This window comes from Nannospalax galili, unplaced genomic scaffold, assembly GCF_000622305.1.
Source record: "Nannospalax galili isolate Female #2095 unplaced genomic scaffold, S.galili_v1.0 scaffold178, whole genome shotgun sequence".
Lineage (NCBI taxonomy): Eukaryota > Metazoa > Chordata > Mammalia > Rodentia > Spalacidae > Nannospalax > Nannospalax galili.
The window spans coordinates 88433-106576 of record NW_008341757.1 but is presented as its reverse complement, the minus strand read 5'-3'; the positions used below and the strand labels follow the sequence as shown (position 1 = coordinate 106576).

The window sequence follows — 18144 nt, the reverse complement described above, 5'->3', positions numbered from 1 at the left end:
AGAAAGAAAGAGAAAGAAAGAAAGAAAGAAAGAAAGAAAGAAAGAAAGAAAGAAAGAAAGAAAGAAAGAAAGAAAGAAAGAAAAAGAAGAAAGGCAGGGGAGCCGGGAAGATACCTCCATGGTAAGATATGCACCACACAGGAACCTGTGTTTGGATCGTCAGCATTCACATAAAAAGTAGGTTACGGTGTTGCACACCTGTGACCCTAGCGCCAGGAGTAAGGATGAGCAGTGTAAACAGGCAGATCCCTGGAGCTCAAAGGCCAGCGAGCCTAGCCAATATGTAAGGTCCAGGTTCAATGAGAGACCCTGCCTCAGAAAGCGAGCTGGAGGGGCTGGGGTGTAGCTCAGTAGTAGAGCACTTGCCTAGCATGTGCAAAGCCCTGAGTTAAATTCCCACCACATACAGACACTAAATAAATAAATAAAAATACACCTATGAGGGGAAAAAAGTAGAAAATATCTGAGAAGGGCACTCAGTGTTGACCTTGGTCCTCCACACTCGTAAGCACATGTGCTTGCACACACACATACATCACACACGCACACACAAACACATACACACTCACACCTACACACACACACAAACACACTCACATACCTCACACACACGTATTTTTAAATAAAGAGCTGGGTGCAGTGGTACATATCTTTAATCCCAGCACACTGGAGGCAAATGCAGGTGGATCTCTGTGGGATCGAGGCCAGCCTGGTCTACATAACAAGTTCTAGATCAGCTGGGGCTATAGGGAGATGCTGCATGAAAAAGCAAAAATAAATAAACAAATAAATAAACAACCAGAAGGCCACCAGCCCCTGCCTCTGCCTCCTACTTCATCGAACCCTTGGTGGTGTTGAAGCACTAAATCCCAAGCCCAAGGTAAGCCCTTCATGTTCAGAATCTGACTCTTTAAGGACCCACCACTTAGTGAGCTGACTATGGTCAGTTTTAGTTACACTACCACTGTTATGTCTGAAAACATGTAGAAGTTGGTCCCTCCAAGTAAAGACTACAGTATGAATCTGTGCATGAGCGTGCATCAGTATATGAGCATGTGTGTGACTTCGAATACACACGGCCCATGCCAGCCAGGAAGAACTGTCTTCTTAATGAATGGGAAGCTGAGTGACTGACACTGTATCACTGACCCGTGCTTGAAATATCAGAACTACAATTTGTTTCTACAGATACTTTTGGCTTCTAATTCCTTTAATTTGCTCATTTCAGTTACCATAAATATTTTCTTTGGATGCTCAAAATTTCAAGCCAAGAATTATTCCCCCTCTGCTGGAACTAGACTTGTCTGTGTTTGTCCTGAGTGACCTCGGCTGTCTTTTTATTTAGTTCGGTTTCTGTGTCTGGTACTCAGCAAAATATCACTTAGATCCCTGTGGGTTTTTTAATATTTTATTTGTTTTCATTGTATTTGTATGAGTGTACTGCCTGCATGTATGTAAATACACCCCTATCACGCAATGCCTGCGGAGGTCAGAAGAGGGCATCAGATCCCCTGGAACTGGAGTTACAGATGGTTGTTAGCTGCCATGTGGGTGCTGGAAATCGAACACAGGTCCTCTGCAAGAACAGCCAGTGCTCTTAACCACTGAGCCATCTCTCCAGCCCTGATTCCTGTGTTTTTTATTTGCGAGCTGTGTCAGAGGAAAACAGGCTTCGCAGGCTGACTATGCTTTATAAATATGTAGATCTTTGAAGCAAGTTATACATCTTCAAAGATAATTTTTAAGGGCTGGGGAGATGGCTCAATGGGTAAGAGCATTTCCTGTGTATTCATGAGGACCTGAGTTCAGATCCTGGGACCCCCATATAAATCCAAGCAAGACTCCTTGTGCCTGTAATCCCAGTGCTGTGTGGTGTGCAGAAAGGAGAATCCCAGGGGCTTCCTGCTACTAGCTGAGCTCCAGGCTCAGTGAAAGACCCTATCTCAAGGAAATTGGGCAAAGAGTGACAAAGCAGACCCCTGAGGTCCTCCTCTGGCCTCCAAATACACACTCAGAGGTGCATGCGTACACGGGCATGCACACACACACACACACACTGATAATAATAATAATAATAATAATAATAATAATAATAATAATTTTATATGGCTTGTATGAGCATACTCTTGGTAGAATTATCAATCCATGGTTATACTTATAGAGCCCTTACATTTCTTAAAACCCAAAATGTTTTATTATGAAAGTATTACATGTAAGAATATTAGTCTGCCATAGAAGAATGAAATACTGACACATTCTACAATGCAAATTAACTTGGAAACATTACGCTAAGTAGCAGAAAACAGGCAGAGAATGCCAGAGTGCAGGATCCCATTCATAAGAAACAGCAAGAACAGGTAAACCCACCAACTTAAAGATAAGTGGTGTCCAGAGCCAGAGGAAGTGGAGTTGGGACTGACTGATAGCAGGTCCAAGAGTTCTCTTGGGGTTGATGGAAGTGCTCTGCAATTGCATAGTGTCTTTGCCCAACTTAAGAAAAAACACTAAATTATACTTTAAATGAGTAAGTTTCATAACATTAATTTTGTCTCGATTTCTTTTTTGAAAGTTCATATAAGTACATTGTAGAAAATGTGGAAACTAAAGAAAAGTTTTAAAATGGCAGAAACAAGGGCTGGGAGAGTTCTATGTGCAAAAAGCACCTGCCACACAAGTGACCTGTGTTAGAATCCCCAACACCCACATAAAAAGCCAGGCAGGCCTGGCAGCCCACCTGTAATCCTGGTACTCAGGAGGCAGAGATGGGGCATCCCCGGGGCAAGCTTACTAGCCAGATCAGCTGGAATTGGTGAGCTCCAAGGTCTGTAAGAGACCCTGCTTCAACAAATAGAGATCAAGAAAGACGCCTGAATTCAACCTTTGGCCATCATTCATATGCCCACACATACACGCACATGTGCACACACATACATGCACATATGCACACACGTACACACATACACATATGCCCACACACATACATGCACGTGTGCACATATGCCACACACATGCCTACACGTGCATACACATATGAACATATATACATGCACATACGCACACACCACACATATGTCCACGCATCACATATACCACACACATATGCCCACACATGCATGCACATGTGCACACACACCACACACATATGCACGCACACACACACACACACACACACACAGAACAAGTTCTTGCTGCTCCATCCAGCCGCAGCTACCGCTGTATGCTAGCCCTTCTCTGTAGTTGATTCTCTGCACTGTTGTTGCAAGGAAAGAGGCTGATGTTCTCCAAGGTCACAGGAACACAGTTTACATTACTACATCTTAAGCAGCTGTACACCACTATCCCCACCCTCCGGCAAGTCTGGATCTAGAGGAAGGTCCATTTAGGGGTGGCAGGTCTTGTGTAATGGATGGAACGGGCAGGAAACAGATGGACTGCTGTAGCTACTCCTCTAGTGGGGGGTGAAGGAGACACTCTCAGAGAAAGACAGCACCTGGTAGGCAGAGGGACACTCAGGTGGGTTCCAGGAGAGGGGGGTGCCAGGGACAAGCACATGAGGAGACTTTGCTTTGAGATTCATGGAACACTGCTTTCCCCGTTGTATCCTGTTGGCCACCTTCAGAACCCTTGCATGTTCCTGTTAGCTGTGCCATAGTGATAAGACAAAGCTTCATGGGAGGGAAGGAGGCCCAGCCACACCCACGCTGTGTGTCCTCATTTACTCCAAATAGTTGTGTGTTTCTGTTACTCTGCTTTCCCTCGTGTACCAGCAATCTCCTCTGTAACGCACAAACACCTTTACCGACAGTCTTTGAGCTCAGGCTTCCTGAGAGTTCTCCTGATGCCAGACAGTGACTGGAGTTCTTTCCAAGCGGCATCTAATTCAGCCTTCAACAATCTGCTGAAGGTTTGCAGAGGAAGAAGTAGAGACTTGGCTTAAGAAATATGCCCAAGTGTGCGCCTTTAATTTCAGCACTCGAGAGGCAGAGGCAGGCATATCTCCTCAAGATCAAGGCAGCCTGGTCCACATAGTGACTTACAGGTAGGCTGGGACTAGGAAGACCCTGTCAAAAAAAAAGAAGAAAGAATGAAAGAAAGAAAGAAAGAAAGAAAGAAAGAAAGAAAGAAAGAAAGAAAGAAAGAAAGAAAGAAAGAAAGAGGGAAAGAAAAGAAATATGCCGAGATCACACAGGCACCATGGTTAGCTCTCCCCCTAACTCAGCATAGATTTGGGTTGCTTTTCTCTGTCCCTATCCATGGGTGGGGTGAGATGTGGATGCAACAGGTACTCAATTGCTCTCCATGTTATTTTTCCACTCCGGGTCTGTCACTGCACCTGGAGTTCACAGTGCCACACCCAGCGTCTTTTGTGGGTGCTGAGGATCAAACTCAGGTCCTTATGTGGGCACAGCACCCACTTTACCAGTTGAGTCATCTCTCCGGCCTTTTCTGATTCTTTGCTCTTAAAAACTGTTGTACATTTACAGGAGGCCCTTAGATTTCAAATTTGTTGTTGTTGTTATAAAATTTTCTCTTTGATTTCTCATTAATCTCTTTGTGGCTGGTGTATTTAGTTGATAGAATCTGTACTGTGGGGGATTTTTAGCCTCTGACCCACCTGTGCCAAGCATGCCTGAAAGAACTTCCTCTTACTTTTTTTTTTTTTTTTTTTTTTTTGGTCTTTTTGAAACAGCTGTCCTGGAGCTCACTATGTAGACCAGGCTGGCCTGGAATTCACAGAAGTCCGCCTGCCTCTGCCTCCCCAGTGCTGGGATTAAAGGCGTATGGTGCCACACCCGGCAACTTCTCTTACTTTTATAAATTTGAAAGTACTCAGGATATCGATTGGTCCTGTGTGTGCTGGTTTTGGTTTCATCGTCTTTATCTGACATTGATTTATTCCGACTTTCCATCCCCTGTGTTTCAGTTATTTTTATGAGCTTCTCTTTGTACTTTGGCAGTTTGCTTCCTGGGCATTGCATGCCCTTTGGCTTGTTAGGGTTCATAATCACTGTTATGTTTCTGCTATGAAACTTGGCCCTTTTTGACCTGCCAGATTATCTCTTGCAGATACATTTTCTGTACATACAATTTTTTGTTGCCTAATTGAAAAGAACTGTATAGACTGGTTTTTTTTTTTCTTTCTCATTATGTAGCCCAGGCTGGCTCGAAACTCCTAGTCCCCCTCCCTCCACCTCCTGAGTGCTGGGATTACTTGTGCACACCAACATTTTCCTCCTCCTTCCTGTCCTGGGAAATTTATGTTCTGTCAGACCTCTTCGCTCCCTCAGTTCTTCGGAAACGCGTGCTACCCGGGAGATGCATTTGGAGGATCAGCCCTTGTCTCCCGAGTCACCGTGGCTTCTCTTCCCTTCTCTTCTGTGTAGAAAGGGCTTCTGGTGTTCGTTGTCCCCACCCCATCCCCCGCCCCGCCCGCCCCCGGTCATTTTGCTGTTTTTCAATTCTGCTATTTCCTGCTGCCCAAGTGGTCTTTACTCATTCATAGATTACCTTTCCTTCCCCCGGTCCATCACCTGCGTAGCCTCATCGTTTATCTGCACACAGTAGCTTCCTTTACATGAGTCCAACGTCTTTCCGTTTTTTTATCCCATTATTTCTCAGTTTATCCTCTCCAGTGGGAAGTCTTTCTTCTCTGCAGCTTTCTGCAGTTCGGGGTTTGTAACAGATGCCGTTTCCTCCTCCATCCATAGAGGAAGGACTCCCTATAACCAAGGATTAAAGTGTCTCCTAACCACTCTGTCAGAGACTGAAGCAGATCAGAGTCCCTGGAAGCCCTTCCCAGCTCCAAGGGGGGGCGGTCATCAGTGAGGCACAGGTGGAGAGGCTCAGGGAGCGAGATAAGGACCAAGGGAAGAGACATCCCAGGCAGAGGACCTCTGATGTTTGTTCACTCTTGGGAAGCACCCTCTCATTTCCCCCTCCCTCCCCTTGCATCAAGCCACAGCCACTTCCCTCACAGCCTCTGGACTGGAAGAACCTGGTCTAAGGGCAGAGCAATAGGCCCAGTTCCATGTCCAGCTCTTTGTATCTGGCCATCCCCAGCAAGGTTGCTCCATGGTCAGGCAGCATGCCCATCTCCCAGGGGCCCTCCACTGGCCCCGCAGCCCACTTTTGCACCCACATCCCAAGTCAGTCCCACCCTCAATCCATTATGCATACTCACAGAACATGCTGCCCGCTGCCCAGATCAGTCCCTCCCTGTGAAAATGAGCAGGCCTTGGGTGACATTCTCACTTGACTCCATGAAAGGGAATTTGGCATGTACCCTTCTAATTTTTTGTAAATCTGTTATTTCTTATCCTTATTTCTGATACTTTGGTGCTGCTGTTGAGTCTTCTGTCTGTATAGCATGGACTAACTTCAGAGAGATGTTGGGGGGTGTGGTCCAGGGAATCTGAACTATGATGGTAATCTTGCCTTGAAGACAGCTACTTGTATTTTATGACGTGGCTTCTGTATCTGTTAGAAACTTCTCTGCATATCTAGTCTGCTCAGGCACCTCTCCTTTCTCCTTCTTGCCCAGCATGGCTCATCAAGAAGGACTGAGAAATCTTTGAATTGGGATGCTAAGGTCTGAGAGTGAATGAGAACTTGGCTGTGCCTTTATATGTAAATAGTATTAAGATCTGTAAATTGGTCCTAGGTGTTAGAACACAATACACTCACATTCTTTTTCCTAAGCAAATGAAATGCTGAGCACTCTCTTCCTTTCCCCTCTCTTCCCATTTGGTCTCGGTCCTTCTGGTTCCCATGACTACAGAGGCACTTCCTGCTGGGGAGCAGTAGTGGGTGAGACGCCACCTGCCAAGTGCTGATCTCCTGATGAGCCATGCCGATGTCCCTCGGGGCGCTCCTCTCCCTGACCACAGGTTTAGCCGCACACAGCTGCTCCTGAGCCACTGGGCTGAATGATCAGTCACCAGAAGCAGCTATATACAGTTCCCTCTGCTGACCCTAGGTGCAAGGTTTCCTAAGGAACATAAACAGCTTGAACTTCTGTCCCCAACTCAGCAAACCTTTGTTGAAAGGAGCATATGGGCAAAGTACTGTGAAAGGGTTTAAGGATTAAAAGAGACGTTTCTGGCTGGAGAGATGGCTTAGGGGTTAAGAGCACTTGTTGCTCTTGTAGAGGACCCAGACTGGGTTCCCAGCACCCACATGACAGCTCACAATTGTCTGTAACTCCAGTTCTAGGGGATCTAATGCTTTCTTCTGCCCTCCAAAAGCACCAGGCATACATGTGATGCACATACATGCACGCAGGCAAACACTAATACACATAAAATAAAATAATTTTTTTTTAAAAGATGGCACTTCTACAACAAAAACACAGTGTCTAGAGCTGCGGTGTGGCTCAGTTGGTGAGGTGTTTGCCGAGTATGCATGAAGCCCTGTGTTCAGTCCCCAGCACCTCATAAACCAGGCACTGGGAAGGTGGACACAGGAACATCAGAAATTCAAGGTCATCCTTGGCTTATGTAGCAAATTAGACTCCAGATTGGAGAAAAACCAAAGCCAAACAAATAAAGTACAATATTGGTGTTGTGTAAGCAAAATATATACAAATATAATTACCTAGCTTACAAATTGGAATGTGGTGACCACTCTAGGAGATAGGGTAAAGGAAGGGTGTTTTAAATAGGTCTTCTCTCAGACACAGCTTGAACCTGTCTATCTGGCCATCTCTGTCCATTCTACCCTCCTCATAGACAGCATCCCTTCTGCCCTGGAGAACTGGGGAATTCAGGAGCTTCCTAACTGGTCCAGCTACACTTTCTCCTCTCCCACAACCTGCTCTTGTGGCAGTCTTTTGCTACCAGTGGCATTCCTTAAAAAGGCATCTGAATCTGCTGGTCCTCTGCAGAAACCCTTCAGCAACCTCTCACTGCATCTGGAGTAAAACCCCTGACTGTGGTACAGGGTTGCGGCCTGGTCCAGCCCACCTTCTTCACAGTCTTCTCCCTCACTCTGCCCATTGGAGAGCTCCTCACCTTCCCACTTCAGGACTGGGCCCTTCTTAGCTTCAGAGAGCAGAGCCGGGCCGGCTGCTCACAGAGGCCCCTCTGATGCTTCTGTGGTTACCCTCTCTCTAGCGCACCCTTTTGCTTTTCTGGAAGGAACTCAGTGATGTATTTGTCTACCTATCTGCTTGTTGCCATTTGACTCTGAAGTCCAGGAGAACAAGCCTCACCCCTGGCTCATGTTACCACACTAACAGTCCTGAACTCAGCATGTATTTCTTTAGTTGGTTTTCCTGAGACCCAGAGGTAGAAAACAATTTCAGGAGGAAGATAAGGGTGAGCCAGGACCTGTAAGCAGAACAAAGTTGTCAAGAAGTTGCATGGCCTACTTAGAGAAGGAGGTAGGCCAGTACATCCAGAATGTAGCATCTAGCTCGCTTGCGGTGGTTTTGTAATCTGCTCTAGAATTCTATGCTCAGGGATGGAGCAGGTCTCCCGGTGTAGCTTAGGCTGGTCTCAAATTTAAGATCCTCTGGCTTCAGCCTTCTGAGTGGTTGAATTTACAGATTACCAATTCCTGCTTTTACGAGTCTTTTAAGGCTTGGGTTTTTGTTTTTTTTTTCATTTTTGTTACATTTATTTATCACACATGCATGCCTTAGCACATGTGTAGAAGTCAAGACAACTTACAGAAGTCAGTTCTCTCCTTCTGTCATGAGTGACCCAGGGCTCAAACTGAGGTTATGGGGCTTGGGAGCAGATGCCTAACCCACTGAGCCATCTATCTGGCCCCATCTTTTAGGTTTTTCAACTGTTTTTTGGTGGTGGTGGTTTTTTTTTTTTTTTTTTTTTTCAGTTAGAGCAGCATTAAAGGTATTAGAGGCAAAAGATAAAATGTATTTCTATTGCTGACTCACCTCTCCTACTGACCTTGAGTTTCTAAATGTTCAAGAGCATGACTGTGCATGCCTCCTGCTAGCCCAGGGCCCTAGACAGAGCCATGCGTGGATGTGTAAAATGCACCACTGTGCTTCCGAGACAGAGCTCTGGGTTTACTGCACCCCTCTGTGTCTATGCAGTGTCCTGTTACTTTCTTTTCCTTTCAATCAAAATACTTACCTGAACAACAACAACAAAAAATGTTGCTTAAAATGATGAATTCTGCTGCCTTGAGTGAGGGACACACTTTTATTCTGGAGATCTAATTTGATGAGGTTTTGACCTGAGGAGATCTGGCCATGACTATCTCTTTCCCAGATCTGAACCCATTCTCCACTACAGTGAAGATGTTTGTTTTTATGCGTACATCAGCCCCTCCAGCCGACAGCTAGTGATTAAGAGGGCAGCCCAGTGTGGTCTGCAGAGTGGAGACGCTGTGGGCCGTCACTCTTACACAATTCCCAACATCTCCCTTTTGCTTCAGTCAATAATAGAAAATTCTCAGTTTCTCTTTCAGAACAAACTCTTCAGAAACTCAAAAGTTTGTTCCATTCACATTTTCGTTACTCACCAATCTAAATAATTTCTTAAAGTACGGATTTGCTTCTTGAAGGATCAAGAAAATGTAATGCCTGTGCAACAGAGGCTATCTGTGGCGGCTGGGTGGAGCTATGAGCTTCAACTGCTGCTTTTAGGCAAGCTGCTCCCTGACCCTTGATGATAACAGCGAATATAACAAGACAGAGGAAGTGATGAGGAGGTGGCGCACCCCAATAGTGGTGGTCTGAGCAATTAGGACACCCCTAGTGAGGTGTCATAGCCCCCAGCCCATGCTCTCTATTCTGTTTTAATATTTGATGTATTATTTTTATTTTATGTGTATGAGTGTATTGCCTGTGTATATGTAAGTGCACCCATGTCATGCAATGCCCTCAGATGTCAGAAGAAGGGATAGGATCCCCTGGAACTGGAGATATAGGCAGTTATTAGCTGCCATGTGGGGGCTAGGAACCGAACCCAGGTCTTCTGCAAGAGCAGACAGTGCTCTTAACCGCTTAGCCATCTCTCCAGCCCATCTCTGAATTTCTTAATGGTGGAGGCTTGCAGCCTCACCTGAACTCGGTATATACACTGAAGTGCACCTATGGGAACAAGAGCCCTATCTTGGTTTCCCCTGAATAATGAATTATGGGGTCTAGACTTCAAAAGTCATTGAACTGCATTTTCTTGGGAGCCTGTTTCATAGGCGAGAGACCCAATACCATAGAAGTATTCATCTCAAGGACTGAAGAGGAGGCCAGAGCAGCTAAGGTCACATTTGGTGATGCCACTATTTTGCCCACGGTTGGTCTTCAGAGAGACTCACAGTTAAAAGAGGGAACTGGAGACCAGAGGGAGTAGTCAGGGAAGGGTTATGGAAAAGTCACATGAAGTCACAGCTGAAGTCTAGAAATACGTGCTGCTATTGAGTATACTTGGGAGGTATAACCTTTTTATTTTATTTTATTGTTTATTTTTATTTTATGTGTATAAGTGTGTTACCTGAATGTGTGTAAGTGTACCCGTGTTGTGCAATGCCTGAGGAGGTCAGAAGAGGGCGCTGGATTTTTCCTGGAACTGGAATTTCAGACGGTTTTTAGCTGTCATGTGGGTACTCGGAGGTTTTTAGCTGTCATGTGGGTACTCGGAATTAAACCCAGGTCTTCTGCAAGAGCAGACAGTGCTCTTAACCGCTGAGCCACCTCTACAGCCCTGTGGGAGGTATAACCTTTAAAAAGTAGAAATAAAAACGTACAGGCTATTATTCTACCCATTCATCAGTCAGAGAAGAAAGCAAATGGTCTGCCAGGAAGAAGGACGGTTGGGAAATGCAGAGGCAATAGCTGAATAAGGTTTTAAGGAATGAATAGGGTTTGTCAGATAAACAGGAGGAGGAGGAGAAGTGGAAGAAGGGATGAGACATGTAAAGATGCCCACCCAGGCACCAAGCAGTGCCTAGAAGTCAACAAAGCCACCGGGGGACTAAGGCATGGGGTGTTGATGTCCTATTGCTACTGTAACAAATTATCAAACACTCAGTGACTGGAAACAACACAGGTTTATTAACTCATAGCTCCAGAGATCAAAGGGCTGAAGTAGATATCTTTCAGCTTAAAGCACGGGCTGGCTTTGCTCCTTCTAGAGACCAGTGCGGAGGACGTTCCAATACCTTTCCTGGCTTCCAGAGCTTAGCAGCATTCCTGGGTCTAAGGCTCTTTCTTCCCTCTTTTGAACCAGCAGAAAAGCATCTTCAGAGTGCTCTCAAGCTTGAATATCACACCTGCTTGGATATCCCCTGTTTAAAGTACCCCCATGATTACATGGGCCCCAAATGGCTGGGCTGCCTAGCAGTTTTCCTTTTATAGCCCCAAGTCCCCTCATGTGGTGGAACAAAACATATTCATAGGTTCCCAGGACTAGGACATGGTCATTGGGGGTGGGGAGCTGTGAGTCTGCCTACCACGGATGAAGGAGCTGAGGGTGACGGTGAGGAGAAAAATTAGCATGACCCACCAAGGCTGGGTGGGAAAGATCATCTAAGAAAAGCCTACATTAATTACTGACTTACCAACTTGACAGGACCTAGAATCATCCTCAGAGCATGGCTGTTTCTAGATGAGAGTAAATGAGGTGGGAAGACCCACCCCACACGTGGACAGCTCCATTCTGTGGGTGGGAAAGATCACCTAAGAAAAGTCTATATTAATTACTGACTTACCAACTTGACAGGATCTAGAATCATCCTCAGAGCATGGCTGTTTCTAGATGAGGGTAAATGAGGTGGGAAGACCCACCCTGCATGTGGACAGGTCCATTCTGTGGGCTGGAGTCTCAGCCGGGATACGCAAGAGAAAGAGCTCCTTGTTTTCTGCCTCCTGACCACTGGCGATGCGACCACCTGCCTCAAATTTGGGACATCAGGAACTCTAGCACTCTGCCCCCACGATGACCACCCCTCAACTGTGAGATGAGACAAACCTTCCTCCCTTGACTGGCTTTTGTCATGCATTTTGTCACAGCAATGAGACATGTCGACCAGCACAGCCTGCTGTCCACAATTTTGTTTTTACTGGAAGCTGCAGCATTCTGGAGATTTTCCTAGGCTGTACTGGGGGTGTTTCTGTTAGCCACCACTACACAACAAAGCTTAGTGTTTCAGAACAAGGACCTGTTGGCCTCATCTGACTCATCCATAAAGCTGCTTCCAGCTAGAGGGTCTTGAAAGATCAACATGGCCTTGAGGGTGACCATCGTAGGGCTGCCTTGATGGTTCTCAGGCTTTGCTAGACTGGGTCAGCCACCTTGCCTGGTGGACTTGCAGCTTGGGGTGGAACTACAGACTTCTGGAGCCAGAGATCACACATTCTTCTAGGCTAGCCCAAGTTCAAGAGGGGAGTAAATGGTTACATCTGATGATGGGGGCTGTTGTACTGCCTCATTTCATGAGCACTGGCTATAAAGACAGGAGTCTTGCTGTCTGAGTCCTGAGATTTGAGAAGTAAGGTGCCCCTGGATGGATGCAGCAATACCCAAAACTCAGCCAGAGGGATGAATGGTTTGAGTGTGGTCAGGACCATGGGTACTAAGAAAAGGAAACTTCAAGGCCAGGGTAGGGAAGGTACTTCATCTTGTAGATATAGAGAAGGATGGTGGTGGATGGAGAGGGGTAGCCTAAGGGTCAGACCATGATGGTATTCATGGGGAAGGTCTGGGGTGGTCAACCAATGACTATAGATATGGGATACCTCACTTTGTGGGGAGCAGGATTGTCAAGTAGGAGTGGTTTGTGGTCCAGATGATAATGATAATGCTGAAGAGGGTCTGGGATGGTCACGCCAGTGACATGATGCCAGAGACCGTGAAGGTTGTCATCACATATGCATAGGTCCATCTTATGAACACTGGGCACCCAGAGCCCCTTCACCCAGCCCTTCCTTCCTCAAGCGCCACATTGACTTGTTCACTTGCTAGTCCTCAAGCAAACGCAACTCCTTCTGATATCCAGCGTGTCTGTCGATGCTTCAAGGTGCGCTCCAACTCTTACATCCATGTCCTGAGTGTTGGTTCAAGTAGGAAATGCAGGAAGTCGGCCGTAGGAGTCACCAGACTTTGCCTGGTACCTTTTTTGCCTTATCCCCTCACATGGGCATCTGGAGGCAAAAGAGTATCCACACACATTAGTAGGATTTAGGGTGGTGAAACGTTTTTAAGTCTGTTAAATGAATATCATTTCCATTGTAAGTAAATAAAACTCAGGGAACAGACAGTGATTTGCCCAGATTGGCCTAAGAACTCACTCAACCATTGAGAAACATAGCCTCGCCTACCTTTGCCATTTCTTCCGTGACTGAATGTCTGCTTACATGTAACATGTAAGCAGATGAACACTGGAACCGCGTGCCTTTGCAGCCCTTGCTGTGACATGTAACATGTAAGCAGTGACATGTAACATGTAAGCAGATGAACACTGGAGCCGCGTGCCTTTGCAGCCCTTGCTGTGACATGTAACATGTAAGCTGTGACATGTAACATGTAAGCAGATGAACACTGGAGCCGCGTGCGTTTGCAGCCCTTGCTGTGACATGTAACATGTAAGCAGTGACATGTAACATGTAAGCAGATGAACACTGGAGCCGCGTGCCTTTGCAGCCCTTGCTGTGACTTTGCATTCTTACAGAGCTGCTTGGATTGCCAGGAAAAGAAAGATCCTGAGTGTTGATGAATTTAGCGGTGCTTCCTGGAAATCCCACTTCTGCAGCAAGGAATCGGGCTGTGAGCACTGACTCCCACCTGCTGTTTACTGTCCCTCCTCCGCTACCCCCTGTGCCCAGGGATCAGCACCTTTGACGCGTGCATTGGTGCTGAGCGGAGGTTGGAATTAGAAGAGCCACAGATGTCATCCTCACTTTTGACACTTTTCTTTCTTTTGAAGGCTACGTGAAAAAGAAGTAAAAAATAAGGATGAAAAAATCCTTGTAATCAGAGCCTGAATCCGAACAGAAGGATTTCCGCTCTCTCAAAGGTGCTCTGTGAAAGCAGTAAGCTGTTTCATCAAGGAACGAATGATTCGCAGGACTCAGGATTCCTCTTCAAGTCCGCTGTCCGTGCTGCTTTGCCAGCTAATGAGAAAACCAATTGTGTTTTTCCTTTCCTGTCATACTTTCCTCTAAATCCAAACGTTCCTCCAAACTGTCAATGATTTTGTTTTTCAATAACAATCAAATTCACTCCCCAAAGACTGAGATTATCTACCACTTAGGATGTTCGAAGCAGAGTACCTCAGGTTTCTATCTTGGGGGACTCCAAATGAAGCCAGTTTACTGACATATCTCCCAACCATGACATCGCAGAATGTTCTCAGAGTGTTGAGGAGGGTAAGCATTGTAACTGTGGGATCCAGGTGCACACCATGAGAGTGTCTGAAACCACCTTTCCGTATCAGTTACACTTTTCCTCTCTGTGACCTTCTTCCTTCCCCCTCCCCACAGTCTTTTTGCCTCACTGCAGGTCGGGCATACCTCATCTTGTGTTTATGTTCATAAATTTCAGTTGTTCATCCTTGAGTTAGCTCTTCCAAAATCCATCCTTTTTACAGATCTTTCTCAGTATTAAGTTTGTGAGTTTACATCTGATACTCAGTTTTTCTGTCCTCTGAACATATCTATCTTCAGCATCATGAAGTCAAGAGACTTAAGACAGCCATCTACTGAATGCTCACAATGACTTTAGGAGATGGACGTGATCATAACTACCTCTGAACAGATGGAGACGGTGAGGCCCATAAAGTTAACATCACCCAACATCAAGCAACCAGAAAATGGGTCAAACACTCAACTTGAGCACTGGTTCTCGTTCTCAGCACCATGGTGTTTTGGGTCAGATAATTCTTGGTTTTGAGTTGCTGTCCTGGGCACTGGGTACATTTAGCAGTTTCATGTTTGGTCTCTCCCTGTCAGAACCCAGCAGCTTCTAATCTAACTCTTGATTGAACACAACCTTTGCTTACAACAACCGGAAATGTCTCCAGACATCATCCATGTTCCCCAGAAACCACCACATTGTTCTCTGTCAGGGAAGGAAATACAAGTTCTATAGAATTTTAAGGCAAACGTTAGATCAATTTGAGGTGCCACCACACTTGACTGGTCATCGGGAGCGTCAGGCCTCTTGGTTTTGTTCTGGTTTCTTTATTTTCGTTTTTGTTTTTTGAGCGATGTCCATAAAAAGCATCACCAGGTGAGGCAGATGTCTGTTTTCAACTTCATGCTCCAGGAGCCACAGATCAAATCCTGACCTCAGCACACATCTGCTCCTTAAACCTCCACATTCTGTTCCCCTACCTAGTCGTCCTCCATCCTCAGGAATTACAGAAAGAATTCCCTCTTCAGAGAGCCCCGCCTATGAACTACTGTTCCTTCTGTCCAACTGTTCCTCCTCCTCACTCTCCTCCTCTGCCCTCATCATCCAAAGGATTGCTTTCTCAAGTCATTTGAATGAAGCCCTATTGAGCCCAGTTCTCTGAACATTCTCCTTACCATAGCCAGTAAAAACCATTGCCAAGTCCAAAAATGACCATCTGCTCAGTCTTTAATAAGAGACTTCCTCAAAAGGGCAATTACAACGCATTAAACTTTTACAATCTCCTATCCGGCTCCTACCAGCAGAAAGGCTGTGTGAGGGCTGTCCCCGAAAGTGGGGCTGAAACAGAGGTGCCTCTGCCTCGAGAGCCTGCTCTGGTAGCTTATTCTTTTGGTTTGGTTTGGTTTGGTTTGGGTTTGTTTGGTTTGGTTTGGGTTGGGTTGGTTTGGGTTGGGTTGGTTTGGTTTGGTTTAGTATGGTTTGTTGAGTCAGGCTTTTTAGCCCATGATAGCCTTGAATTCAAGATCCTCCTGCCTTCACCTCCCAATGCTGGGATCAGGAGCCTGAGCCTCCACACCCAGCTCTGCAACGATCTTCCTACCTTCTCTGGCATTTCAGAAAGATTCCATGTGGCTCATCTTCCTGCTAAAGTCCTTCCACTCCAGATTTCTTGACAAAGCACGGAGGCAGGGAGCCCGTCTGTGAATCTTGCCTTACAGTGAGCTTTCTGAAGAACACTTTTTAGGAGGGGAGGTGTCATTTTGATTAACAAAATAATGGGAATGTGAATTAGCTTAGTCAGTACATCACATTTCAGACCCCTGCAATCCCCCTTTCTTGAAAGCCAGGCAGTTGATCAGCCTGTGCTTTGGATTTTCCTCTAAGCCCCTCTAACAGTTCTGAGCTTGCAGGTCTCTCAGCACCCAGGATAGGACAAGCAGAGGATTGAGGTAGGGTGGACACTACTAGCATTTACCCGGCAGCCAACAGCCAGGTGTCAAAACTCAGGCCTATAGGTGACCAGTCTCACTAGCTGGTCAACTGAGTTGTGGGGGAGTTCTGTGTGCCGGCTGTGCCTGGACAGATCTGCAGTAGGCAGGTTATGTTTAGAGAAAACCAAGGAGAAAATAACACGTTCACCGGAATAAACTGTTCGGGGTCAAAAAAACAGTGTGGTGTTTTTGTTCTCATGTGAGATATAAAAAGAAAAGCTTGAGTTTCGTTTCCAAATGTCTGGCCTATGCCCGGGCACCTCCAAGGACATGGCTGGACAAGGCAAACTGTTGTGAATTCCTGTTGTGGATGGCTCCTCACGTGGCGCCCCGTCTTCTTGCAGACTTTTATAAATGGACACTGACATGGATTACGAGAGGCCCAACGTTGAAACCATCAAGTGTGTGGTAGTGGGAGACAACGCAGTGGGGAAGACGCGCCTGATCTGTGCCCGGGCATGCAACACCACACTAACGCAGTACCAGCTGCTGGCCACCCACGTGCCCACCGTGTGGGCCATTGACCAGTACCGCGTCTGCCAGGAGGTAAGGTACAAGGTGTCTTTAGACTGCTCAGGCCATCAAAGCCAGCTGTGGTGGTGTGGCGCATGCCTGTCACTCCAGCACTTGGGAGGTAGAGGCAGGACAATCAGGTGTTTAGATTTATTCTAGGCCACATAGCTGGTTCCAGGCCAGCCTGAGCTACATGAGACCCTGTCTTAAGAACAGAAAGCTGACTCAAATGGCAGCTTGCCAGTACAGTGGCTCAGGTCTGTGCATTTCCAGCACACCAAGCACGGTCTCTCTCCCTCTCCCTCACAGGTCCTGGAGCGCTCCAGGGATGTCGTGGATGAAGTGAGTGTTTCTCTCAGACTTTGGGACACTTTTGGAGATCACCACAAAGACAGGCGCTTTGCATATGGCAGGTAAACAAGGCCAGGGTAGCCTGATTGAGACCAGTTTCCTTTCCCAAACCAGCAGGTAGTTCAAAAATCAACAAAAGCCACATCATATGGCCTTACAATGTGGTGGGTTCTGCTCTGGGTCTAAGAAAAGAATAAAAACAATAGTATTGCTTCCTGGCATCAAGGACTACTGAGCTCACAACTTGGGAAGTCCCTGTTTGAAACAAGAGCTAGCTGAGCCAGGAAGTTTGCTAGACAAGGCTTCTTCTCACCCTCTGGTTTCAGGCAGCTTTGAGAGCTGCTTTCACAGCACTGGCTGACTTCTAGAATGTTCCGGTTAGTTTAGCACTTGACTCTCCTGATTCAGAAGGTGCCTTACTCTTTCCAAGACCTGTGTAACCACTGAGTCTGATGTTGCTTGTTTGGTTAGGGGTTTGCGTTATCTGCAAAGCTTCTTATTTCTATTTGAAGATTGTTTTTAAAAGAAAAATATCTCTAAAGTCCTTCCTGGGATACATTTCCAAAATGAACAGAAACATCAATGTCTGTCTTTCATTAAAAAAAAAAAAGGAAAGAAAAATGTGATACAGGGAAGATTAATCTAGAAGGACACTTCTATGGGTAGGAACAGAGTCGACGTGCCTCATACAGCAGTGTCTCCCTGTCCCCTGAACGCTTAAGGCTATTTCTCAGAAAGGATTACATCTGTCCTAACCCACCGAAGGTGATTTCCTTCACTCCTTAATTGTTATCGGACATATGTCATCTTAAGTTTAGACTTGCATATCGTTAGGTGTTCCTTCCTAACATCCCACACTGCGTGACCTCACGGGGCTGGATTAGGCACTATAAGCTCCTGAGGTACTCCTTCCTAGGGATGAAGATAAACATTTTTGGAAGGTGCCTGGAAGCCTGTAGCTCTCTAAGAAG

General features: G+C 46.1%; 1 protein-coding gene across 8 annotated transcripts in view; it reads left to right on the top strand.

Moving 5' to 3' along the window:
- Rhobtb1 (Rho related BTB domain containing 1) overlaps positions 1 to 18144 on the top strand; it is a 123832-nt gene that overhangs the window by 61941 nt on the left and 43747 nt on the right. For 7 of the 8 annotated variants that reach the window (XM_029565521.1, XM_029565522.1, XM_029565519.1 and 4 more), the window contains 2 exons: positions 16654 to 16855; positions 17132 to 17235. In XM_029565521.1, coding sequence (XP_029421381.1) covers positions 16664 to 16855; positions 17132 to 17235 — 296 coding nt within the window. In that variant the 5' untranslated portion in view covers positions 16654 to 16663. Of the gene's footprint in view, positions 1 to 16653; positions 16856 to 17131; positions 17236 to 18144 lie in introns of those variants that run through there. The other variant, XM_017799184.2, reaches the window with a different exon arrangement.